We start from the raw sequence: 27,948 nt of genomic DNA on the forward strand, positions 1-27,948 counted from the left end.
CCCTAAATTGGGAATAAAACAAGAATGTCTCACCACTTCTGTTCAACACTATACTGGTTCTAGCCAGGGTGATTAGGCAAGAAGAAATAAAAGACATCCAGATTGGAATAGAAGGCATAATATTATTTCTATCTGCAAGATGACATGCTCCTGTATATAGAAAAAACCAAGAAATCCACTAAAAAACTATTAGAACTAATAAATGAGTTCAGCAAGGTTGTAGGATACAAGATTAATATATAAAAAACAATTACAGAAACAATGAACAATCCAAAAATGAAATTAAGAAAACAAGTCCATTTATAAAAGCATCAAAAAGAATAAAGTAATTAGGAATAAATTTAATAAAATAACTGCAAGACTTGTATGCTGAAAATGACAAAACACTGAAAGAAAGAATACCTAAATAAGTGGAAAGACACCCCATGTTCATTACATGTAAGACAATATTGTTGAAATGCAATATTCCCAAAGTGATCTACCAATTCAACCCAATCTCTACCAAAATCTCAGCTGGCTTTTTGTGTAGAAATTAACCAGCTGATGATAAAATTCATATGGAAATGTAAGAGACTCAGAATATCAAAACAACCTGGAAAACGAACAAAGTTGGAGGACTTAGATTCCCCTGTTCCAAAACTTGTAAAGCTATAGTAATCAAAAGTGTGGTACTGGTATAAGGATAGACATACAGCTCCAAGGAATAGGATTGAGAGTCCAGAAACGAGCCCACACATCCACGGCCAATTAATTTTCAACAAGGGTAGGGACGGGGCAGATGGACAGTGACTGCTAATGGGTAAGGATTTCCTTTTAAGATGATGAGAATGTACTAAAATTAGACCGTGATAATGATTGCACAATTTAATGAATATACTAAGAAACTTTGAATTATCCATTTTAAGTGGGTGAATTTTATTGGTATGTGAATTTCATCTCAATAAAGCTGTATAAAAAAAGGATAGTAAAGAAATGTTATGAACAATTTCATGCCAATTAACTTGGTAATTTAGAAGAAATGACAGCACCAGAGGTCTCATGATAGAACTTTACAAGACCAATGACTTGCTTATTGTAAATACATTTTTCAACAACATAAACGGCGACTATACACGTGAACCTCACCAGATGGAATACACAGGAATCAAATCAACTACATCTGTGGAAAGGGACGACGGAGAAGCTCAATATCATCGGTCAGAACAAGGCCAGGGGTTGACTGCGGAACAGACCATCATCAATTGTCATATGCAAGTTCAAGCTAAAGTTAGAACTAGCCCACGGGAACCAAAGTACAACCTTGGGTATATCCCACCTGAATTTAGAGGCCACCTCACAAACAGATTTGATGCAATGAACACTAATGACTGAAGACCACACAAGCTGTCAGAAGACCAGACAAGAAAGCAAAAGATCATTAAAAAGAGAAAAAAGAAACCAAAGAGCAAAACAGGTATCAGAAGAGACACTCAAACTTACTTTTGTCGTTGTTAATTTTATTGTGTTTTAGGTGAAAGTTTACAGCACAAATTAGTTTTTCATTAAAAGTTTTTATACACAAATTGTTTTGTAACATTAGTTGCAATCCCTAAAATGTCAGCACTCTCCCCCTTTCCCTTTCCCCTCTGGGTTCTCAGTGTCCATTTATCCAATTTTCCTGTCCCTTCTTGCCTTCTCATCTTTGCTTTTGGGCAAGTTTTACCCATTTGGTCTCGTATACTTGAATGAACTAAGAAGCACACTCCTCACATGTGTTGTCTGTTTTATAAGCCTGTTTAATCTTTGGCTAAAAGGTAGACTTCGGGAGTGACTTCAGTTCTGGGTTAGCGGGATGTCCAGAGACCATAGTCTCGGGGGTTCCTCCAGTCACTGTCAGACCAGTAAGTCTAGTCTTTTTTTTGTGAATTTGTATTTTGTTTTACATTTTTCTCCCACTCTGTCCAGGATCTTCTATTGTCAGAGCGATTGGTAGCAACAGCTGGGAACCATCTAGTTCTTCTGGGCTAAGGGTGGTCGAAGCTGTGGTTCATGTGGCCCATTAGTCCTTTGGACTAATACTTTCCTTGTGTCTTTGGTTTACTTCATTTTCCTTTGCTCGGAACATGATGGGACCAACAGATGTATTTCAGATGGCTGCTCACAAGTTTTAGGACACCACTCTCACCAAAGTAGGACGTAGAACATTTTCTTTATAAACTATGTTATGCCCATTGACCTAGATGTCCCTTGAGACCATGGTCCCCTGCCCTCAGCCCCAGTATCTTAGTTCATCAAGGTGTTTGAATGTGTCTGGGAAACTTCTATGCCTTTGCCTTGGTCAAATTGTGATATTCCCTATATTGTGTGTTGCCTTTCCTTTCACCAAGGTTGACAGTTGTCTACTATCTAGTTAGTGATTTCCCTTCCTCATTCCTCCCCTCCCTCATAATCATCAAAGATTTTTTTTTTCTGTTTGTAAACCTTTTCTTGAGTTTTTATAATAATGGTCTGATACAATATTTGTCCTTTTGTGGTTGACTTATTTCACTCAGCATAATGCTCTCCAGATTCATTCACGTTGTGAGATGTTTTGTGGATTCATCATTGTTCTTCATCATTGCACAGTATTCTATCGTGTGTACGTACCATAATTTGCTTACCCATTCATCTGTTGATGCGCACTTAGGTTGTTTCCATCTTTTTGCTATTGTGAATAATGCTGCAAGAAACACGGGTGTGCACACGTCTATTCGTGTGATAGCTCTTATTTCTCTAGGATATATTCCTGAGTGGGACTGGTGGACTGTATGGTATTTCTACGTCTAGCTTTTTAAGGAGGTGCCGTATCGTTTTCTATACTAGTTGTACCATTTTATGTTCACACCAGCAGTACATAAGTCTTCCAAACTACCTGCAACCTCTCCAATATTTGTTATTTTCTGTTTGTTTTTTTTTTTTTAATTAGTGCCAGTAATGTCAGGTGAGATTATTTCATTGTACTTTTGTTCTGTATTTCTCTATTGGCTAGTGATCAGGATCATTTCCTCATGTGTCTGTTAGCCACTTGAATGTCTTCTTTGGTGAAGTGTCTGTTCATTTTCTTTGCCCATTTAATTGGATTATTTGTCTTTTTGTTTTAAAGGTGTTGGATTTCCCCATAGATTTTAGAGATTAGACCTCTGTTGGATTTGTCACAGCCAAATTTTTTTTCCCAGTCTGTAGGTTCTCTTTTTAGTCTTTTGGTGAAGTCTTTTGACAAGCGCAAGTGTTTAATTTCTAGGAGCTCCCAGTTATCTAGTTTATCTTCTGGTGTATGTGCATTGTTATGGTTTGTATTGTCTTTATGCCATGTATTAGGGCATGTATTAGTGTTGTCCCTATTTTTTCTTCCATGATCTTTATTGTTTTAGGTTTTATATTTAGGTCTTTGATTCATTTTGAGTTAGTTTTTATATATGTTGTGAGATATGGAATCCTGTTTCATGTTTTTTTTTTTACAGATGGCCATCCAGTTTTGCCAACACCATTTATTAACAAGCTTCCTTTCCCCCATTTAATGGACTTTGGTCCCTTGTCAAAGACCAGCTGACTACAGGTAGATGAAGTTACTTCTGGGTTCTCGATTCTGTTCCCTCTGATCTGTGTGTCTGTCACGGTACCAGTACTAGGCTATTTTGACTACCATGGCTGTATAGGAGGTTCAGAGGTTAGGTAGCGTGAGGCCTCCTACTTTCTTATCTTCAATAATACTTTGCTTATCTAGGGCCTTTGTCCTTTCCATATAAAGTTGGAGATTATTTTTTCATCTTGTTAAAAAATGCTATTGATTTGTTTTAGGTAGGATGGACATTTTCATGATATTGAGTCTTCTTCTCCATGAACATAGTATGTTTTTCCATTTATGTAGGTCTCTTTTGGTTTCTTGGAATAATGTTTTGTACTTTTCTTTGTATAGGTCTTTTACATACCTGGTTAGATTTATTCCTAAGTATTTTATCTTTTTAAGGACTATTACAAACGGTATTGTTTTCCTGATTTCCTTTTCGAAGTTCTCTTTGTTTGTGTATAGGAACCCAATTGATTTTTGCATGTTGACCTTGTATCCTGCTATTCTGCTCAATCTATTAGTTCCAGTAGTTTTTTTTTTTTTTTTTAATGGATTCTTTGGGATTCTCTATGCATAGGATCACATCATCTGTGAATAGAGATAGTTTTACTTCTTCCTTCCCAATTTGGACGCCGTTTCTTCCTTTTTCGTGCCTTATTGGCCTAGCTAGGACTTCCAGCACAATGTTAAACAGGAGTGGTGATAAAGGGCATCCTTGTCTTGTTTCCATTCTCAGGGCAAATGCTTTCAGCCTCTCTCCGTTGAGAATGATGTTGGCTGCTGTTTTTGCAAAGATGCCCTTTATTATGTTGAGGAATTTCCCTTCTATTCCGATTTTACTGAAAGTTTTTTTATCAGGAATGGTGTTGGACTTTATCAAACGCCTTTTCTGCATCGATTGAGATGATCATGTGATTCTTTTCTTTTGTTCTATTTATATGGTGGATTAAGATGACTGATTTTCTAATGGTGATCCATCCTTGCATACCTGGTATGAATCCCACTTGGTCATGGTGTATTATTTTTTTTGATATGATGCTGAATTCTTCTGGCTACAATTTTGTTGAGAATTTGTTCATCTATATTCATGAAAGATGTTGGTCTGTAATTTTCTTTTTTTGTGCACTCTTTGCCTGGTTTTGGTATCAGGGTTATTCTGGCTTCATACAATGAATTTTTGTGTATTCCTTCCTTTTCTATGCTCTGAAATAGTTTGAGTAGTACTGTTGTGAGCTCTTCTCTAAATGTTTGGTAGGATTCTCCAGTGACACTACCCATGCCAGGGCTTTTTTTCTTGTTGTTGGGAGTTTTTTTTTTTTTTTTTTTTAAATTACCTCTTCAATTTCTTCTCAGTATGGGTCTGTTCAGATTTTCTCTCAGTTTGTATTAGTTTAGGTAGGTAGTGTGTTTCTAGAAATTTGTTCGTTTCTTCTAGGTTCTCAAATTTGTGGGAGTACAATTTTTCATAGTATTATGTGACGATCCTTTTTATTTCAGATGGGTCTGTTGTAATGTCCCCAATCTCATTTCTTATTTGGGTTATTTGCTTCCTATCCTGTTTTTCTTTTGTCAGATTGTCCAGTGGTTTGTCCATTTCGTCAATCTTTTCAAAGAACCGATTTTTGGTCTTGTTGATTCTTTCTATTGTTTTTCTGTTCTCTATTTCATCTATTCTGCTCTAATCTTTATTACTTTCATTCTTCTGGTGGCTGTGGGCTTCTTTTGCTGTTCTCTATTTGTTCAAGTTGTAGGGCTAACATTTTTATTTTGGCCCGTTCTTCTTTTTTGATTTGTGTTTATTGCTATAAATTTACCTCTGAGTACTCTTTGCTGTGTCCCAAAGTCTTTGGTATGATGTGCTTTAATTCTCATTTAATTCTAGGAATTTTTCTTATTCCTTCTTTGGTTTCTTCTATTACCCAGTTACTTTAAGAAAGGTGTTATTCAGTTTCCATATATATATATTTTTTTCTTACTCTTCTTTTTGATATTTACTTTTATGGCATTGTGATCAGAGAGGAAACCCTGGTGGCATAGCGGTTAAGTGCTACGGCTGCTAACCAAAGGGTCAGCAGTTTGAATCTGCCAGGTTCTCCCTGGAAACTCTATGGAGCAGTTCTATTCTGTCCTATAGGGTCGCTATGAGTTGGAATCGACTTGACGGCACTGGGTTGTTTTTTTTTTTTTTTTTGGTGAGGAGAGTCAATGTTTTCTATATTTTGATGTTTCGGACTTTATTGAAGGTTGCTTTGTGGCCTAAAATGTGGTCTATTTTGGAGAATGTTCCATGTCCGCTGGAAAAGAAATACTTTGCTGCTGTTGGATGGTGTGTTCCATATGTGTCTATGAGGTCAAGTTGGTTGATTTTGGCCTTTAGATGCGTATCTTAGTCATCCGGTACTGCCATAACAGAAATACCACAAGTGGATGGCTTTAACAAAGAGAAATTTATTTCTTCACAGTCTAGCAGGTTATAAGTCTAAATTCAGGGTGTTGGCTTCAGGGGAAGGTTTTCTCTCTCTGTTGGCTCTGGAGTAAGGTCCTTGTCGTTAATTTTCCCCTGGTCAAGGGGTTCTCAGGTACAGGGACCCCAGGTCCAGAGGACATGCTCTGCTCCTGGTACTGCTTTCTTGGTGGTATGAGGTCCCCAACTCTCAGCTTGCTTCCCTTTCATCTCTTGAGAGATAAAAGGTGGTACAGGCCATGACCCAGGGAAATTCTCTTTACATTGGATCAGGGAGGTGACCTGAGTAAGAGTGGTGTTATAATCCCACTCTAATCCTCTTAACATAAAATTGGAATCACAAAATGGAGGACAACAGAGAATAATGGGAATCATGGCCTAACCAAGTTAATACACACATTTTTGGGGGGACATAATTCAATTCATGACAGTACCTTTGTTGAGCTTCTTTCTGGATGTCTGTCCTTTACCAAGAGTGGTGTATTGAAGTCTCCTATTATCGTGGAGCTATTTCTCTTTTCAATGCTGTTAGAGTTTTTTTTAATACATTTTGGAGCCCTGTTGTTGGGTGCATACCAAAACCAAAAACCAAACCCAGTGCCATCGAGTCAGTTCTGATTCATAGCGACCCTATAGGACAGAGTAGAACTGCCCCATTCAGTTTCCAAGGAGCACCTGGTAGATCCAAACTGCTGACCCTTTGGTTGGCAGCCGTAGCACTTAACCACTATGCCACCAGGGTTTCCGTTGGGTGCACAGATATTTATAAAGATTATGTATTCTTGGTAGACTGTCCCTTTAATCATTACATAATGCCCTTCCTTGTTTTTTATGGCTGATTTTGCCTTAAGGTCTATTTTATCTGAGATTAGTATTGCAACTCCTGCCCTTTTTCAGTTACTGTTTGCTTGATGTATTTTTTTTCCATCATTTGATTTCTAATATACTTATGCCTTGTGTCTAAGGTATATGTCTTGTAGACAGCATATTGATATGTCATGCTTTTTTATCCATTCTGCCAGTCTCTGTCTCTTTACAGGTGCATTTAAGCCATTTACATTTAGGGCATTACCGACAAGTATGAGTTTATTGCCATCATATTGTTGTGCTTTTTTTTTGTGGTAGTGACGTTTTCTTTGTTCTCCCTACTTTCCTGTATTGATTTCCTTTAGTTTGTGGATTTTCTATTCTTTCATTATTATAGATTTTATGTTTACTGAGAATTTATGTTTTTCTTATTTTTTATTCTGATGAGTAGGTTTGTTAACTTTCTTTGTGGTTACCTTGAAATTTAGCCTTATCTTCCTAAGTTTGAACAAGCCTTTTATTACTTGATATTACCTTGACTTCTCCCCCATTTGAAAGTTCTATACCTAAACTGTTAATTCCCCTTTATTATTCTGACATTGTCATCATTTACAGATTGACGTCTGTCTCCCTGTTTTAAGTCTTTTAGTTTTGTTTTATTATATACAGTTGCTATGAATCGGAATTGACACGACAGCAGTGGGTTTGGTTTTGGTTTGGTTACTTAGGTTGGTATCTGGCTGATGCTGTCCTGTGTCCTAGGCTCCAGTTGTTGTTTGGTGTTGTTGGTTCTCTAACTGAAGGACTCTCTTTAATATTTCTTGTAAGTTCGGTTTGGTTTTTACAAATTCCTTAATTTCTGTTTATCTAGAAATGTCCCAATTTCACCCTCGTATTTGAGAGTTTTGCAGGATTCAGTATTCTTGGCTGGCTGTTTTTTTCTTTCAAGGTTTTTTATACGTAATCCTATTGTCTTCTTGCCTGCATAGTTTCTTCTGGGTAATCAGAGCTTAGCCTTATCGTATCCCCTTTTTAAGTGACTTTTCATTTTTCTGGAGCTGTTCTTTGTCTTCTGTTTTAGCAAATGTGATTATGTCTTGGTGACTTTCTTTTGGGGTCTATCCTATATGGGATTCATTGAGCTTCCTGGATGGTCTTTTTTTTTTTTTTGTCTTTCATGATATGTGGGAAGCTTCTGCCAGCAAATCTTCAACAATCTTCTGTTTTCCATTTTCTCCCCCTGCTCTAGAACTCTGATCACATACAAATTTTTGTTCTTGAATGTGTCCCATGTAATTGTTATTCTTTTCTCTGATAATTTTCCTCAAACAAAGTGGCATCCATGGATTTGTATTCAATCTCACTGATCCTATCTTCTGTCATTTCAAATTTGTTCCTAAAACCTTCTATTGAGTTGTCCGTTTCTGAAATTTTGCAGTTTATCTTTTGGATTTCTACTTGCTGTTTTTGTATGATTTCTAGTTGATTATTTATTTTGACGTTTGGTTCTTGTATTATTTTCCTGAATTCTTCTACTGTTTTGTCTATATTTTCCTTGATTTTGGCTGTTTTATTAGTTTTGTCTGTGTTTTCAATGATCTCTTTCCTAATCTCTTGGAGAGCCCGAAATATTAGTGGTTTGAATACCATATCAGGTAGTCCCACCGCCTAGTCACCTATCGGAAGGCTATCTGATTATTTTGATCACTTGCTGGAGGCAGATTGGCCTGCTTTTTTATATGTTTTGATAGTCTTTCTCTGAAACATTTATGTATTATGTTCTTTATTTACCGATTGTTCATTCGTTTCATACTGCTTCTTTGTTTTGTTTTGATATGTCAGGGTGGGCTGGCCAGATGTGCTTTGCTGCTTCCTCGTCTGTGGGTATAACAGCTCTCCCCACCTTGTCCCTTTGGGCAGGGCAGCAGCAGGCAGGGTGAGCCTGCTTTGCTGTATACTGCTTTGGCAAGGTAGCTGACAGCAGACCAGGCAGGCACTGCCTGCCTCCCGATGTTGGTCCAGCCGTGTGGGAGCATTCACAGCCCCTCACCAGATTGGTAGGGGTGTTGTACAAGGGCAGTGAGGGCCCAGTGCAGCAGCAGGCCTGAGCTAGGGATGCTCTAGCCACAGTAGCATGGCAAGGCCTGGTGGGGTGGGGTACAGAGCATGGTGGGGGATACAAAAAAAAGAAAAAATAAGGGTGTATCAGGTGGGTGGTGGCAGGGCGAACCTGGGGGCCAACGGGAAGGCAGAGAGGTGGTATATGGGGCTAGGTAGGAGGTAGAAAGCAGCAGGCTTGTGGCTTTCTAGCTGTGGAGATATGGTGTGGCCCAGGGGAAGGAGGGGTTAGTGGCTTATGGGGTTAAGTGGGAGGAAAAGAAAATAAATAAAATAAAAAATGACGTGGTGGGGGCTCATGGGTGGCGGCAGGTTGGGGTAGGTGGGGGTGGGTGTGACTCAAGGTGATGGTGGGCTGTTAGCTCTCTACCTGCAGTGATGCAGCGAGGCTGGGAGGGAAGGAGTAGAGGTGGCATACAGGTGTAGGTGTAAAGGGGAAAAAAATGACATGGCAGGAGCAAGCAGGTGGGGCAGGGTGGACCTGGGCTGGTGGTGGATTGGTGTCTCTCTAGCTAGGGCAGTGTGGCATGGCCTGGCAGGAAAGGGTAGAGGTGGCATATAGAGCTAGGTTGGATGGAGAAAGAAAAGGGAAAAAAATGGCATGTCAGGAGCCAACAGGTGGAGGTGGGGCAGGCCCAGGCTGGCAATGTGCCATTGTCTCTCTAGCTTTGTCTAGCCAAGGTGGCAGAGCATGGCCCAGAGGGAAGGCGTAGGGGTGGAGTATGGGCTAGGTGGGAGAGAGAAAAAGAGGAAAGGTGAAAAAAATAGTGTGGCAGGAGCTGGTGAGGCAGACCTGGGTTGGCGGCAGGCCAGTATTATTTAGCCAAGGCTCTCAGCGTGGCCCATCAGGAAGGGTGGAGGCAGTGTACAGGGCAGAAGAGTGAGGGGTGGGAAAGCATGTTTGGTTACCAGGTGCTCTGTCTCCTCTTGGGAACTCCGTCGTAAAGTTGCCTTCCCATACTCCCTGTTCAAGGTCATTGATGGCTGTGCTCCAAGACAGTGATGCTGTGCCATCTTAGCTGTCAGGGAACATCCACTCCGTATCTCTCCTCATTCTCGGTTTTCCTTCAGTTTCTTCTTCCATTTGTGTTTGATAGCTTTCTTTATCCCTTCATTTGATGCTTAGAGTCCAGGATTAACATTTGTGTCTGTTCTACTTAGTTTTTTGGGTCTTTGCTGTAGGATGGTACGACGTGTCTGTCTAGGGTGCTGTCTTAGTTATCTAATGCTGCAACGTGGCAATACCACAAGTAGTTGGCTTTAACAAAGAGGTTTATTCTCTCACAGTCTAATAGGCTAGACGTCCAAATTCAGGGTGTCAGCTCCAGGGAAAGGCTTTCTTTCTCTGTCAGCTCTGGATGAAGGTCCTTGTCATTAATCTTTCCCTGGTCGAGGAGCTTAGCACAGGGACCCCGGGTCCAAAGGACGGGCTGTGCTCCCGGTGCTTCTTTCTTGGTGGTGTGTGGTCCCCTTGTCTCTCTGCTCACTTCTCTCTTTTAAATCTCGAAAGACACTGGTTTAAGACACAATCTAATCTTCTAGATCTCGTCAACCTAACTGCCACTAATCCATCTCATTAACATCATAGTAACAGGATTTACAACACACAAGACAATCACATCAGATGACAAAATGGTGGCCAATCACACAATACTGGGAATCATGGCCTAACCAAATTGGTACACATATTGTTGGGGTACACAATTCAATCCATGACAGATGCTATGTTGGCTCCACCTCCCTGGAACTTGCTCTTGAACACAGAATAGCTAAAGCAAATGAAGGAAATGATGAAGTAAAAGAGCTACTCAAAAGATTTCAATGGGTAGCTCAAGAAGACAAAGTAAAATAATGAAATACGCAAAGACCTAGAGTTAGAAAACCAAAAAGGCAGAAGATGGTCAGCATTTCTCAAACTGAAAGAACTGAAGAAAAAAATTCAAGCTTTGAGTTTCAATTCTGAAGGATTCTAAGGGCAAAATATTGCAGTAAGCATCAAAAGAAGATGAAGGAATACAGAGTCCCTGTATCAAAAAGAACTGGTCAACATTCAACCATTTCAGGAGGTAGCATATGAACAAGAACCAATGGTACTGAAGGAAGAAGTCCAAGCTGCACTGAAGGCACTGGAGAAAAAGAAGACTGAATATCAATCGAGATATTTCAACACAGATGCAATGCTGGAAGTGCTCAATCGTCTATACTAAGAAATTCAGAAACAGCTACCTGGCCAATCAACTGAAAGAGATCCATATCTGTGCCCATTCCAAGGGAAGGTGATCCAACAGAATGCAGAAATTATAAAACAATATCATTAATATCACAACGCAAGTAAAATTTTGCTGACGATCATTCAAAAATGGTTGCAGCAGTACATCAACAGGGAACTGACAGAAATTCAAGCTGGATTCAGAAGATGTGGAACGATGGATATCACTGCTGATGTCATGGGGATATGTGCTGAAAGCAGAGAATACCAGAAAGATGTTTACCTCTGTTTTATTGACTATGCAAAGGCATTCGACTGTGTGGATCATAACAAATTACAGATAACATTGTGAAGAATGAGAATTACAGAACACTTAATTGTGCTCATGTGGAACCCGTGCCTCCGGGTTGTATCCTTTCACCATACTTTTTAATCTGTACGCTGAGCAAATAATCCGAGAAGCTGGACTATATGAAGAAGAACGGGGCATCAGGATTGGAGGAAGACTCATTAACAACCTGGGTTTTGCAGATGACACAACCTTGTTTGCTGAAAGTAAAGAGGAGTTGAAGCACTTACTGATGAAGATCAAAGACTACAACCTTCAGTATGGATTATACCTCAACATAAAGAAAACAAAAATCCTCACAACTGGACCAGTAAGCAACATCATGATAAATGGAAAAAAGATCAAAGTTGTCAAGGATTTCATTCTGCTTACATCCACAATCAACTCCCATAGAAGCAGCAGTCAAGACATAAAACAACATATCACACTGCGCAAATCTGCTGCAAAAAAACAAACCTGTTGCTGTTGAGTTGATTCTGACTCATAGCAACCCTATAGGACAGAGCAGAGCTGCCCCACAGAGTTTTCGAGGAACGGCTGATGGATTCGAACTGCCAATCATTTGGTTAGCAGCCAAGCTCTTAACCACTGTGCCACCAGGACTTCTTTACTTCAAAAGGCCTCTTTAAAGTGTTGAAAAGCAAAGATGTCTCTTTGAGGATAAGGTGCACCTGACCCAAGCCATGGTATTTTCAATTGCCTCATATGTCCAGCATGTGAAAGCTGGACAATGAATGAATAGGGAACATCAAGGAAGGACTGATGCCTCTGTATTATGTTGTTGGCAAAGAATACTGAATATATACCATGGACTGCCAGAAAAACAAACAAATCTGTTTTTGAAGAAGTGCAGCCAGAATGCTCCTTGGAAGCAAGGATGGTGAAACTTCATCTTACATACTTTAGACATGTTATCAGGAGGGGCCGGTCCCTGGAGAAGAACAGCATGCTTGGTAAAGTAGAAGGTGACTGAAAAAGAAGAACACCCTCAATGAGATGGATTGACACTGTCACTGCAACGACAGGCTCAAATGTAGCAATGATTGTAAATATGGTACTGGCCAGTGTTTTCTTCTGCTGTACCTAGGGTCGCTATGAGTCGGAACCAACTCAATGACACCTAACAACAATATCAACTGATAAAATGTTCCTTTATATACCTTGCATTTCTTCTGTTAAATTTATTTCTATGTTTTTCTTTCTGTTGCTATTACAAATAGGGTCTTTTCCCATTTACCTTGTAACAAAGTGTTATTTTTATATATAATCATTACTGATTTCTGCTTATTAATTTTGTACCCAGCTACCTTCCTGACTACCTTAATGCTATAATACTTTTCAGTTGATTTTCTTAGATTAACAGTTATATAAAAATATCAACAAGTAATAATTTACCCCTCCTTTGTATTTTTCTACTCCTATTTTCTTATATTTCTATTTTCTATTTCTAATGGTGTTGGCTGATATCTCCAAATAGTTAATATTAGTGGTTATCCTTGTCTTGTTCCTCACTTGAACAGGAATGCTACTAAAGCTTCTTCTTTAAGCAAGATGCTAATTTGTAGAGCTGAAATAAATGTATTTTAACAGTGTAAGGAATTACCGGCTTTTATTAATTTAGGAGGGTTCTTTTTTTAAATAATATAAAATAGTTATTGAATTTTAACAAATGTCTCTTTACTACCTGTATTTTCTTTTTCTGTATAATTGTTGTCAGACATCAGTGTCAATATACTTGATTCGTAAAAATAACTTGTCCACTTTCTTCCTGTGTAACAATCTGAACAGTAAAGGAAATACAGGTTCTTTAAAGGCTTAATGATATTCTCCTGTCAATCTGGGCCTGATACTTTCAAGGGAATGCATCTGGGAGCTTTTTCTATTTTTTTCTTGAGTTGGATGCTTAGTTAATTTACCTTCATTCTTTCTTATATATTAGTACCATTCTATATTCTTTATATTCTGTATTATTCTATGAATTTTCACTGAACACTGTTCTGGCTATATCCCAAAAATATACGGTATTTTCATCATCGTTATTTTCTAGGTATTCTGCAGTTACAGTTTAAATTTCCTCTTTGACCCAAAAGTTGTTCAGAAGTTTTTAAATGTCCCGATGATGTTTTTTCCCCCAATTTCTAATTTTATTGCATGTACAATCAGAGAAAGTTGACTACACTACATCTACTTTTTGCAATTTACTGAGGTCTTCTTTGTGATCTAATATGTGGTCAATTGTTACTAATTTTCTATGGATACTTGAAAAGATGTATTCTCTCTTGTTTGAAGGTTCGGAGTATGATATATAGCAATCGGATTTACCATACAGCATGTTACTTATGTCTTCCACATTCTTGCTTACCTTTTATCTGCTTGCTCTGTTGCAGACTAAGAATCTCCTACCATTAGTTATTATCTACTACTCTTTGTTATATCTTGCAGTTTTGCTTTGTGATTATTGATTTTATATTATTTGAAACATAAACATTCATAACACTAATAACTTGATTTTCAGTTCCATCCTTTATCATGACAATATGCCAGAAAAATCAGAGTGGACTGTTGAAAATGGTTTCCATCAATACCCATGCAACATACATTCTGCCCACACAGCACTGCGTACAAACAGCAGCACTGTGGCAATTACACAGGACTTGGGGCTTCCACCTGCCCCACTAGGCCACACAAGCCCCAGCTACCTCCACAAGAGCTGGACATATCAACATCAGTAGCAGCCGAGCAAACAAGTTCTACAAACACTTGGAAAGAAGACAGTAAGTTGTGCCATGCCTGGGCTAGTAGACAAGTTGCATTCATAACTTTTCTGTTGAGAAGTTGGAATAAGAACTTTTTTTTTTTAATTAATTTTTATTAAGCTTCAAGTGAACATTTACCATTCCAAACAGACTGTCACATGTAAGTTTACATACATCTTACTGCCTTCTCCCACTTGCTCTCCCCCTATTGAGTCAGCCCTTACAGTCTCTCGTTCCGTGCCAATTTTGCCGTCTTCCCTCTCTCTCTATCTTCCCATCCCCCCTCCAGTCAAGAGTTGCCAACACACTCTCCAGTGTCCACCTGATTTAATTAGCTCACTCTTCATCAGCATCTCTCTCCCCACCGCTGACCAGTCCTTTTCATGTCTGATGAGTTGTCTTCTGGGATGGTTCCTGTCCTGTGCCATCAGAAGGTCTGGGGAGCATTGCCTCCGGGATTCCTCTAGTCGCAGTCATACCATTAAGTATGGTCTTTTTATGAGAATTTGGGGTCTGTATCCCATTGGTCTCCTGCTCCCTCAGGAGTTGTCTATTGTGCTCCCTGTCAGGGCAGACATCGATTGTGGCCAGGCACCAACTAGTTCTTCTGGTCTCAGGATAATGTAGGTCTCTGGTTCATGTGGCCCTTTCTGTCTCTTGGGTTCTTAGTTGTCGTGTGACCTTGGTGTTCTTCCTTTGCCTTTGCTCCAGGTGGGTTGAGACCAATTGATGTATCTTAGATGGCCGCTTGCTGGCATTTAGGACCCCAGACGCCACATTTCAAAGTGGGATGCAGAATGTTTTAATAGAATTATTTTGCCCATTGATTTAGAAGTCCCCTCAAACCATGTTCCCCAGACCCCAGCCCCTGCTCCGCTGACCTTTGAAGCATTCATTTTATCCTGGAAACCTCTTTGCTTTTAGTCCAGTCTAATTAGGCTGACCTTCCTTGTATTGAGTGTTGTCTTTCCCTTCACCCAAAGCAGTTCTTATCTACTAATTGATCAATAAAAAACCCTCTCCCTCCCTCCCTCCCTCCCTCCCCCCTTTGTAACCACAAAAGTATGTGTCCTTCTCCGTTTTTTCTATTTCTCAAGATCTTATAATTTTTTTATTTTTTTTTATAATAGTGGTCTTATACAATATTTGTCCTTTTGCCTCTGGCTCATTTCGCTCAGCATAATGCCTTCCAGATTCCTCCATGTTATGAAATGTTTCAGAGATTCATCACTGTTCTTTATCGATGCGTAGTATTCCATTGTGTGAATATACCACAATTTATTTACCCATTAATCCGTTGACGGACATCTTGGTTGCTTCCAGCTTTTTGCTATTGTAAACAGAGCTGCAATAAACATGGGTGTGCATTTATCTGTTTGTATGAAGGCTCTTGTATCTCTAGGGTATATTCCCAGGAGTGGGATTTCTGGGTTGTATGGTAGTTCTATTTCTAACTGTTTAAGATAAAGCCAGATAGATTTCCAAAGTGGTTGTACCATTTTACATTCCCATCAGCAGTGTATAAGAGTTCCAATCTCTCTGCAGCCTCTCCAACATTTATTATTTTGTGTTTTTTGGATTAATGCCAGCCTTGTTGGAGTGAGATGGAATCTCATCGTGGTTTTAATTTGCATTTCTCTAATGGCTAATGATCAAGAGCATTTTCTCATGTATCTGTTAGCTGCCTGAATATCTTCTTTAGTGAAATGTGTGTTCATAGCCTTTGCCCACTTCTTGATTGGGTTGTTTGTCTTTTTGTGGTTGAGTTTTGACAGAATCATGTAGATTTTAGAGATCAGGCGCTGGTCTGAGATGTCATAGCTGAAAATTCTTTCCCAGTCTGTAGGTGGTCTTTTTACTCTTTTGGTGAAGTCTTTAGATGAGCATAGGTGTTTGATTTTTAGGAGCTCCCAGTTATCTGGTTTCTCTTCGTCATTTTTGGTAATGTTTTGTATTCTGTTTATGCCCTGTATTAGGGCTCCTAGGGTTGTCCCTATTTTTTCTTCCATGATCTTTATCGTTTTAGTCTTTATGTTTAGGTCTTTGATCCACTTGGAGTTAGCTTTTGTGCATAGTGTGAGGTATGGGTCCTGTTTCATTCTTTTGCAAATGGATATCCAGTTATGCCAGCACCATTTGTTAAAAAGACTATCATTTCCCCAATTGACTGACACTGGTCCTTTGTCAAATATCAGCTGCTCATACATGGATGGATTTATATCTGGGTTCTCAATTCTGTTCCATTGGTCTATGTGCCTGTTGTTGTACCAGTACCAGGCTGTTTTGACTACTGTGGCTGTATAATAGCTTCTGAAATCAGGTAGAGTGAGGCCTCCCACTTTCTTCTTCTTTTTCAGTAATGCTTTGCTTATCCGGGGCTTCTTTCCCTTCCTTATGAAATTGGTGATTTGTTTCTCTATCCCCTTAAAATTTGACATTGGAATTTGGATTGGAAGTGCGTTATATGTATAGATGGATTTTGGTAGAATAGACATTTTTACTATGTTAAGTCTTCCTATCCATGAGCAGGGTATGTTTTTCCACTTAAGTATGTCCTTTTGAATTTCTTGTAGTAGAGCTTTGTAGTTTTCTTTGTATAGGTCTTTTACATCCTTGGTAAGATTTATTCCTAAGTATTTTATCTTCTTGGGGGCTACTGTGAATGGTATTGATTTGGTTATTTCCTCTTCGGTGTTCTTTTTGTTGATGTAGAGGAATCCAAGTGATTTTTGTATGTTTATTTTATAACCTGAGACTCTGCCAAACTCTTCTATTAGTTTCAGTAGTTTTCTGGAGGATTCCTTAGGGTTTTCCATGTATACGATCACGTCATCTGCAAATAGTGATAGCTTTACTTCCTCCTTGTCAATCTGGATACCCTTTATTTCTTTGTCTAGCCTAATTGCCCTGGCTAGGACTTCAAGTACAATGTTGAATAAGAGCGGTGATAAAGGGCATCCTTGTCTGGTTCCCGTTCTCAAGGGAAATGCTTTCAGGTTCTCTCCATTTAGAGTGATATTGGCTGTTGGCTTTGCATAGATGCCCTTTATTATGTTGAGGAATTTTCCTTCAATTCCTATTTTGGTAAGAGTTTTTATCATAAATGGGTGTTGAACTTTGTCAAATGCCTTTTCTGCATCTATTGATAAGATCATGTGGTTTTTATCTTTTGTTTTATTTATGTGATGGATTACATTAATGGTTTTTCTGATATTAAACCAGCCTTGCATACCTGGTATAAATCCCACTTGATCAGGGTGAATTATTTTTTTGATGTGTTGTTGGATTCTATTGGCTAGAATTTTGTTGAGGATTTTTGCATCTATGTTCACGACGGATATAGGTCTATAATTTTCTTTTTTTGTAATGTCTTTACCTGGTTTTGGTATCAGGGAGATGGTAGCTTCATAGAATGAGTTGGCTAGTATTCCGTCTTTTTCTATGCTTTGAAATACCTTCAGTAGTAGTGGTGTTAAGTCTTTTCTGAAGGTTTGGTAGAACTCTGCAGTGAAGCCATCCGGGCCAGGGCTTTTTTTTGTTGGAAGTTTTTTGATTACCGTTTCAATCTCTTTTTTTGTTATGGGTTTATTTAGTTGTTCTACTTCTGAATGTGTTAGTTTAGGTAGGTAGTATTTTTCCAAGAATTTAACCATTTCTTCTAGGTTTTCAAATTTGTTAGAGTACAATTTTTCATAGTAATCTGAAATTCTTTTACTTTCATTTGGCTCTGTTGTGGTGTGGTCCTTCTCGTTTCTTATTCAGGTTATTTGTTTCCTTTCCTGTTTTTCTTTAGTCAGTCTAGCCAATGGTTTATCAATTTTGTTAATTTTTTCAAAGAACCAGCTTTTGGCTTTGTTAATTCTTTCAATTGTTTTTCTGTTCTCTAATTCATTTAGTTCAGCTCTAATTTTTATTATTTGTTTTCTTCTGGTGCCTGATGGGTTCTTTTGTTGCTCACTTTCTATTTCTTCAAGTTGTCGGGACAGTTCTCTGATTTGGGCTCTTTCTTCTTTTTGTATGTGTGCAATTATCGATATAAATTGGCCTCTGAGCACTGCTTTTGCTGTGTCCCAGGGGTTTTGATAGGAAGTATTTTCATTCTCGTTTATTTCTAAGAATTTCCTTATTCCCTCCTTGATGTCTTCTATAACCCAGTCTTTTTTCAGGAGGGTATTGTTCATTTTCCAAGTATTTGATTTCTTTTCCCTAGTTTTTCTGTTATTGATTTCTAGTTTCATTGCCTTGTGGTCTGAGAAGATGCTTTGTAATATTTCGATGTTTTGGATTCTGCAAAGGTTTGTTTTATGACCTAATATGTGGTCTATTCTAGAGAATGTTCCATGTGCGCTAGAAAAAAAAGTATATTTTGCAGCAGTTAGGTGGAGAGTTCTGTATAAGTCAATGAGGTCAAGTTGGTTGATTGTTGTAAGTAGGTCTTCCGTGTCTCTATTGAGCTTCTTACTGGATGTCCTGTCCTTCTCCGAAAGTGGTGTGTTGAAGTCTCCTACTATAAATGTGGAGGTGTCTATCTCACTTTTCAATTCTGTTAAAGTTTGATTTATGTATCTTGCAGCCCTGTCATTGGGTGCGTAAATATTTAATATGGTTATGTCTTCCTGATCAATTGTCCCTTTTATCATTATGTAGTGTCCTTCTTTATCCTTTGTGGTGGATTTAAGTCTAAAGTCTATTTTGTCAGAAATTAATATTGCTACTCCTCTTCTTTTTTGCTTATTGTTTGCTTGATATATTTTTTTCCATCCTTTGAGTTTTAGTTTATTTGTGTCTCTAAGTCTAAGGTGTGTCTCTTTTAGGCAGCATATAGATGGATCGTGTTTCTTTATCCAGTCCGTGACTCTCTGTCTGTTTATTGGTGCATTTAGTCCATTTACATTCAGCGTAATTATAAATAAGTTTTTAGTGCTGTCATTTTGATGCCTTTTCATGTGTGTTGTTGGCCATTTCATTCTTCCACATACTTTTTTGTGCTGAGATGTTTTTCTTAGTAGATTGTGAGATCCTCATTTTCATAATGTTTAACTTTATGTTAGTTGAGTCGTTACGGTTTTCTTGGTTTTTTTCTCGAGTTATGGAATTGATATTCCTTTTTGTGGTTACCTTATTTACCCCTATTTTTCTAAGTAAAAACCTAACTTGTGTCGTTCTATATCGCCTTGTATCACTCTCCGTCTGGCAGTTCACTGCCTCCTATATTTAGTCCCTCTTTTTGATTATTGTGATCGTTTATCTATTGATTTCCATGATTCCCTGTTATGTGTATTATTTTGTTTATTTATTTATTTTTTAGAATTAATCTTAATTTGTTTGTTTTTGTGCTTTCCCTATTTGAGTTGCGTTGATATCAGGACGTTCTGTTTTGTGACCTTGTATTGTGCTGGTACCTGATATTATTGGTCATCAGGCCAAACAATCTCCTTTAGCATTTCTTGCAGTCTTGGTTTAGTTTTTGCAAATTCTCTAAACTTGTGTTTATCTGTAAATATCTTAATTTCTCCTTCATATTTCAGGGAGAGTTTTGCTGGATATATGATCCTTGGTTGGAAGTTTTTCTCCTTCAGTGCTCTGTATACATCGTCCCATTCCCTTCTTGCCCGCATGGTTTCTGCTGAGTAGTCTGAACTTATTCTTATTGATTCTCCCTTGAAGGAAACCTTTCTTTTCTCCCTGGCTGCTTTTAAAATTTTCTGTTTGTCTTTGGTTTTGGCAAGTTTGATGATAATATGTATTGGTGTTTTTCTTTTTGGATCAATCTTAAATGGGGTTCGATGAGCATCTTGGATAGATATCCTTTCGTCTTTCATGAGGTCAGGGAAGTTTTGTGTCAGGAGTTCTTCAACTATTTTCTCTGTGTTTTCTGTCCCCCCTCCCTGTTCTGGGACTCCAATCACTTCTTGATAGAGTCCCACATGATTCTTAGGGTTTCTTCATTTTTTTTAATTCTTTTATCTGATTTTTTTTCAGCTATGTTGGTATTGATTTCCTGGTCCTCCAGATGTCCCAGTCTACATTCTAATTGCTCAAGTCTGCTCCTCTGACTTCCTATTGTGTTGTCTAATTCTGTAATTTTATTGTTAATCTTTTGGATTTCTACATGCTGTCTCTCTATGGATTCTTGCAACTTATTAATTTTTCCACTATGTTCTTGAATAATCTTTTTGAGTTCTTCAACAGTTTTATCAGTGTGTTCCTTGGCTTTTTCTGCAGTTAGCCTAATTTCATTTGTGATGTCTTTAAGCATTCTGTAAATTAGTTTTCTATATTTTGTATCTGATAATTCCAGGATTGTATCTTCATTTGGGAAAGATTTTGATTCTTTTGTTTGGGAGGTTGGAGAAGCTGTCATGGTCTGTTTCTTTATGTGGTTTGATATGGACTGCTGTCTCCGAGCCATCACTGGGAAACTAGTTTTTCCAGGTAATCAGCTAAAAAAAAATGCAGTCAGATCCCTATCTGAATTCTCCCTCTGGCTCAGGGTATTCGGATGTTAATGGAGCCGTCTGGGGAGGGTAGGGGAGGGATCAGAGAGCCAGGAGTGTAGCACCTCAGAATATAGAGCTGATCTCTGCGTTCACGCTCCACCCGCGCCCGCCAAAATCCCAGCGGGACGGCTCCCCGGCTGGGACGCTACTCTCCCCACTCTAAGACCAGTCACTTCCTCTCGGGGACTTCTCCCTCTGGCCCGCTGCTCCGCTCGTGCGAGCTGGGTAGGCGTCGCCCGCACGAACGGCTGGGCCCGCCCCCGGGGTCCATTCAGGGAAATATAACTGGGCCCGCGCTCACGCCCTGCCCGCGCCTGCCAAAATCCCAGCGGGACGGCTCCCCAGCTGGGACGCTGCTCTCTCTGCTCCGAGACCAGTCACTTCCTCCCGGGGACTTCTCCCTCCTGTGCACCGCACCGCTCGCGCAAACTGGGTGGGCGTCACCCGCACGAACGTCTGGGCCACCCCCCGGGGTCGCTTTAGGGAAATATAGCTGATCCCCACGCTTGCGCTACGCCCGCTCCCCGACAAACTCCCGGCGGGACGGCTCCCCGGTTGGGACGCTGCTCTCCCCGCTCCAAGATCAGTCACTGCCTCCCGGGTGCTTCTCCCACCGGCTGTGCCGCTACACCACCCGCGCCAACCGGCTAGGCTCTCTCCCGGGAAGAGTTCAGGGGCTAGGGCTGGGCCCCTTGTCTGTGCCTTCTGCCCCCCTGGGCTCTGCCCCAAATCGGGCTCCGAAGGTCACCTGCCTGGTACGCTGGCTCCTGGTTCTGAAAACAATCGCTGTCTGCCCGTATTTGTTCGTTCTCCGTCTCTAAGTCTGTGTTTGTTGTTCAGGGTTCGTAGATTGTTATGTATGTGATTGATTCACTTGTTTTTCCGAGTCTTTGTTGCAGGAGGGATCCGCGGTAGCGTCCACCTAGTCCGCCATCTTGGCCCCGCCTCCGGAATAAGAACTTTTTACTTAGAAAGCTAATCAGAAAACCTTTGCTCTGCAGCCAGCTGGTCAGTTTGTAAATAAAAATCATCTATTAGCAATTGTTTTTTCCTGTAATGTACCTACTTGGACACAAAGTCTGCTCTCACTTGATAAAAGAAAGACCCGAAGCTCCAACATTCAGCATAAACAAGTGCTCAAGAGAAAGAAAACATAACCCTTTTTAGTGGTTTTAAGAACCACAGTGGAAAGAAGAAATGATTAATTTTTGTAAATATTAACAAGATGGGAATTTAAAATGTAGATTTATTTTGAATTATTTTGTCACAATGGGAGTTGGGGAGATAAAGAATCACAACGGTGATGTAGAATGCTTTAGTGCAATTCAATGTCAGCTTGTGGGACAATCAGCCCATCATTACCTAACACTGCATCTCCTTCTGCACTCAGATGCTTTCCAGTAAAGTTAGTGTCAGATCAAGGTGGCATGTTATGATGTGCACATTAGTCGGATAACTCTGGTATTGAACTGGAAATACTATTTATTAGTACTTATGAACGAATCCTCTAGAAAAAAACAATGCTCACATTATAGTCTCTTTGTTGTTGTTGTTAGGTGCCATCGAGTCAGTTCTGACTCATAGCGGCCCTATGCACAACAGAATGAAACACTGCCTGGTCCTGTGCCATCCCTACAATCATTGTTATGCTTGAGCTCTTGTTGCAGCCACTGTGTCAACCCACCTCGTTGAGGGTCTTCCTCTTTTCCGCTGATCCTGTGTTTTGCCAAGCATGATGTCCTTCTCCAGGGACTGATCCCTCCTGACAACATGTCCAAAGTATGTAAGACGCAGTCTCGCCATCCTTGCTTCTAAGGAGCATTCTGGTTATACTTCTTCCAAGACAGATTTGTTCGTTCTTTTGGCAGTCCGTGGTATATCCAATATTCTTCGCCAACACCACAATTCAAAGGCATCAATTCTTCTCTTGTCTTCCTTATTCATTGTCCAACTTTCACATGCATATGATGTTACTGAAAATACCATGGCTTGGGTCAGGTGCACCTTAGTCTTCAAGGTGACATCTTTGCTTTTCAACACTTTAAAGCGGTCGTTTGCAGTAGATTTTCCCAATGCAATGCATTGTTTGATTACTTGGCTGCTGCTTCCATGGCTGTTGATTGTGGATCCAAGTAAAATGAAATCCTTGACAACTTCAATCTTTTCTCCATTTATCATGATGTTGCTCATTGGTTCAGCTGTGAGGATTCTAGTTTTCTTTATGTTGAGGTGCAATCCATACTGAAGGCTGTGGTCTTTGATCTTCATTAGTAAGTGCTTCAAGTCCTCTTCACTTTCAGCAAGCAAGGTTGTGTCATCTGCATAATGCAGGTTGTTAGTGAGTCTTCCTCCAATCCTGATGCCTCGTTCTTCTTCATATAATCCAGCTTCTTGGATTATTTGCTCAGCATACAGATTGAATAGGTGTGACGAAAGAATACAACCCTGGCGCACACCTGTCCTGACTTTAAACCAATCAGTATATCCTTGTTCTGCCCGGAACAACTGCCTCTTGATCTATGTACAGGTTCCTCGTGAGCACAATTAAGTGTTCTGGAATTCCCATTCTTTGCAATGTTATCCATAATTTGTTATGATCCACACAGTTGAATGCCTTTGCGTAGTCAATAAAACACAGGTAAACATCCTTCTGGTATTCTCTGCTTTCAGCCAGGATCCATCTCACATCAGCAATGGAAGGCACTCAAAAGACGCCTGGGGAAGAGCTGCGTCCTCAAAGTAAAGTCAACCTTAATGACATGGATGGAGTAAAGTTTTCGGGACCTTCATTTGCTGATGTGGCGTGACTCAAAATGAGAAGAAACAGCTACAAATATCCATTAATAATCGGAACCTGGAATGTACAAAGTATGAATCTAGAAAAATTGGAAATCACCAAAAATGAAATGGAATGCGTAAACATCGATATCCTAGGCATTAGTGAGGTTAAATGGACTGGTATTGGCCGTTTTGAATCAGATAATCATATCGTCTACTATGCTGGAAATGACAACTTGAAGAGGAATGGTGCTGCATTCATTGTCAAAAAGAACATTTCAAGATCTATCCTGAAGTACAACACTGTCAGTGATAGAATAATATACACGCCTACAAGGAAGACCAGTTAATATGATTATTATTCAAATTTACGCACCAACCACTAAGGCCAAAGGTGAAGAAACAGAAGATTTTTGTCAGCTGCTGCAGTCTGAAATTGATAAACATGCAATCAGGATTCATTGAAAACCACTGGTGATTGGAATGTGAAAGTTGGAAACAAAGAAGAAGGGTCAGTAGTTGGAAAATACGACCTTGGTGATAGAAACAATGCCAGAGATCAAATGATAGAATTTTGCAAGACCAATGACTACTTCATTGCAAATACCTTCTTTCACCACCATAAATGGCGACTATACACATGGACCTCACCAGAGAGAACACACAGGAATCAAACCGACTACATCTGTGGAAAGAGATGATGGAAAACCTTCAATATCATCAGTCAGAACAAGGCCAGGGGCTGACTGTGGAACAGACCATCAACTGCTCATATGCAACTTCAAGCTGAAACTGAAGAAAATCAGAGCAAGTCCACAAGGGTCTCTTTGTACTAACTTAAAAGTCTTTCCACTCATGGCCTAAAAATGGCAGTAGCTTTTTAGATTTGGACTCCCTTTTAAGAGACTAATCAAGACCCTGGTCAGCCCTGGGTGGGGGTACTGAACAAATGCAATGACATGATCACAGTATGTGGCCAGCAGATGTATTTATCCAAATTTAATCTCAATTTTGAAAATAATGCTACTATTTTGCATTATTTTCAAAACTAGATATGTTCCCCCAGGTAATAATTCTTTTCTACTTACTAAGCCATTGTCAGCACGTATGTTAAAGTTGCTAGATTTAATTTTGTTTGTTATTAAACTGTAATGCTCATTTTATGCTTTATTCAAACAAAGCCTTGATTTTGTTTTTTTTTTAAATAATCTGTTCTTAATGTGAAATTACCTATGTGGGATCCAATGACTGACTTAAAAATTTTATAATCTTAGAACATTAAGCCATTGAAATGTTCACTACTCTGTGCAAAATGCCAATTCAAATTAAATACCTACATGAAAAAAATAAATTCAGTGCTCACTATCAGTCTTTTTACTATAGTTCTTCCAGTCCTTGTTTGATTGGCTTAAGTTATTTCTCCAGTTATTTCTTCAAGAAAGGCTTGTCATTGTTGTTGTTAGCTGCCATCAAGATGGCTTCAACTCCTTGTGACCTTACGTATAAAAGCACAAAATGTCGCCCAGTTCTGTGCCATCTTCATGATCATTGGTATGCTCCAGCCCATGTTGCAGCTGTTGTATAACGTCTTCCAACCTAGGGGGCTCATCTTCCAGTACTATACTGGACACTATTCTGTGAAGAAAGGCTTATGAGAACAATATTCCTTGTATCTTTGCATGTTCAAGAACTTCTGTCTCCTTTACGCACGAACAGCCGCTTGGTTTGGTACAAAATTCTTGACCTATAGTTTTTTTCCCTTAAGCCTTGTTCCATGGTCTTCTAGAGTTGAATATTAGTGTGAAGATGTATGAAGTCTGAGTGATATTATCTTTATTTTAAAAAGTAATTTGATCTGTTTGGTTCAACTGCCCAAAGGATTTTCTTATCTTTGACTTCTAGTAACTTCACTAGGATATATCTTGGTATTAATTCTCCTATGTCACTTTTTCCTGAGAGATAATACACCCTCTGTATCTGAAGACTTAGATATTTTTGTTTATGAAAATTTTTCTTGAATCATACCTTTAAATATTTGTTTTGTGCCATTATATATATATATATTTTTTGTAATCTCCAATTACGGGTATGTTGAGTCTCCTTTATCTATCTTTCACTACTGTCATTCTGCCCTCCCCATTTCCTGTCCTCTATATGTCTCTTGCCTTGTTTTCGGCAGTATCTTTTCTTCCTTATACTGCATCCAATTTTGTCTTCATTTTATATGGAGATTTTATCTCTTATTTTGCTTCTTTCCTGAGCTCTGCAGCTTACATTTCATCTTCTGATGTCTCCCCATGTGCCTGAACTTATTTCATAAAGACAATTATTTTTGTGCCCATATTTTATAAAGGCAATTGCTTCCTTTTTTATTCATGGGGAAATAATCATAATTACTGATTGCTACATGGCAACATTTTTTATCTTTAAATATTTTTTATCGGTCTTTTGTTTTCCTGTTTCTTCCTCCCTTTTTTTCTTATAGTGTTTGAGCACAGATCCCATGCTGGTTCCCTTTAGGCTACCCAGTTCTGAATTAGTTGAGGTTCTCCTGCCCCAGCTATTTGTACAAAGTTTACATAAGGGAAGGACTAAGGACACATTCCAATTAGCAGGAATCTTCCTTATGACACAGGATTGTACACAAGTCCTTTTAGTCTTTATTTCTCCCCAGCCAAAAGAGATATGCAGCTTGAGGTGAAATATCTCATCTCCCCCTGCCACTTGACCAGACTGCTTTAAGGCAAATGTGGCTTGATTCCTTGATCAGTTCTTTTTCTACTGTGTCCTACAACCAAAACAGGCTCAGAGACACTCCTATCACAACCTGTGCACCCCATTTTTGTAGATGAAACAAGAGATTTGTTTTGTGCCTTAAGGTGTGCTCCTCATCTTGGAGAAATGTACCCTGCTGGTTTTTTCTGAGCGCCATACAGCCCCAGAGCTAAATCTATCCATACATCCTTCAGCACCTCTACATGATCTCCAGTGCTTCTTGCAGCCATGCCACCTGTGCTGTTCACGGTTTCAGATATCTTCAGGTATCTCCTAGTTTTGTCAAAGATGATTGCTGCCTTTCTTTTCCTCATTATCCTTGTTGCTTAGGAGTAGTTTCAGAGACAAGAAGGGGTGAATGTCAAGTATACTCTGCCACATTCAATCTGGAAGTTCTCAGTAGGAGCAACTTTTTATTACAACCAGGACCAATGTCACCTTATGATTTTCGGAGACCCATCATATGTATCTTCCTCCCTACATATGCTGTACACACACTAGTTATTAGCAACTTAAGCCTAGAAAGATTAAGGGGCTTACTCAAGGTCTCAGAGCTAGCGCAAACCCAGGTCTCTTGACCCCTGGTTCAGTGTTCTTACAATACTGCACATCCATGCATGTACATGGCTACTGAACTCAGTCAACCTTCTACTTAACCATAATCATTACTAGAAGCTGAGCTCTAAAAATTATATCCAGAAAAGTCTAGGAAACCACATGAATGGCAAACATCAGGGGTTGAAGCGGAGGGAACACCAAGAAAACAGCTTAATTTCCATTACCTTGTTTAGTGTCTGTCACTCCTTCCATGAGAACTAACCCTGCTGGTCGCTGACAAGCGATGTTGCAGAAGCGGAAATGTAACAGGAAGTCTCGGCTATATCTGCGTCTCTCTGTAAACCAGGAAAAGCCATAGAATAAAAGAAAGGAAGAGGCACTACATGCTGAGACCTTCTTAGTACCAAGAAACTCCTGGCATAGGGACACAGAGGTAGGCTCTGAAGACAAGAAGATATTCCAATAGTTATGATTTAAAGTTGTACATTTCACTGAGTGATCATCTGGAAGACAGTGATAAAAACAAAGGAGTCAAGGGAATTATACTTTCACTGGAAGGGAAACCTGGTGGCACAGTGGTTAAGTGCTACGGCTGCTAACCAAAAGGTCAGCAGTTCTAATCTACCAGGTGCTCCTTGGAAACTCTATGGGGCAGTTCTACTCTGTCCTATAGGGTCGCTATGAGTTGGAATCAACTCGACAGCAATGGGATTACTTTTGTCAGTGAAGAGCCAGCTTTCTTCCAAGATGGGCCTGAGGGCACAGTCAACCAAGAATGTGGCACATGCTCACCTGATCTCTTGGGCTGACAGAAGGAGACATACTGACAGGAATCAGTGATGCCCAGGGAGATGGGCCACAGTGGGGCCTGAAGCTTCCTCTGGTAAAGCTGATGGGAGAAGTCTTCCTGTCCGGATACCTACAAGGAAAGAGCGGGGTGGGAATGAGGAAACAAAGATGGGAAAAGGAACTAACAATCCATTCTTTGGGACATGCAAATATACACTCTCACACAATCACACGCTATACACATGATGTAAGCAAGTCA

General features: G+C 39.5%; 1 protein-coding gene across 4 annotated transcripts in view; it reads right to left on the reverse strand.

Moving 5' to 3' along the window:
* The window catches only part of ANGEL1 (angel homolog 1), a 111,161-nt gene that overhangs the window by 11,671 nt on the left and 71,542 nt on the right, over positions 1 to 27,948 (reverse strand). For 3 of the 4 annotated variants that reach the window (XM_023546408.2, XM_023546410.2, XM_003408787.4), the window contains 2 exons: positions 27,693 to 27,819; positions 27,125 to 27,235 (listed from right to left, as the gene is read on the reverse strand). In XM_023546408.2, coding sequence (XP_023402176.1) covers positions 27,125 to 27,235; positions 27,693 to 27,819 — 238 coding nt within the window. Of the gene's footprint in view, positions 1 to 20,951; positions 23,644 to 27,124; positions 27,236 to 27,692; positions 27,820 to 27,948 lie in introns of those variants that run through there. The other variant, XM_064292787.1, reaches the window with a different exon arrangement.

The sequence above is a fragment of the Loxodonta africana genome, chromosome 10, assembly GCF_030014295.1.
Source record: "Loxodonta africana isolate mLoxAfr1 chromosome 10, mLoxAfr1.hap2, whole genome shotgun sequence".
Lineage (NCBI taxonomy): Eukaryota > Metazoa > Chordata > Mammalia > Proboscidea > Elephantidae > Loxodonta > Loxodonta africana.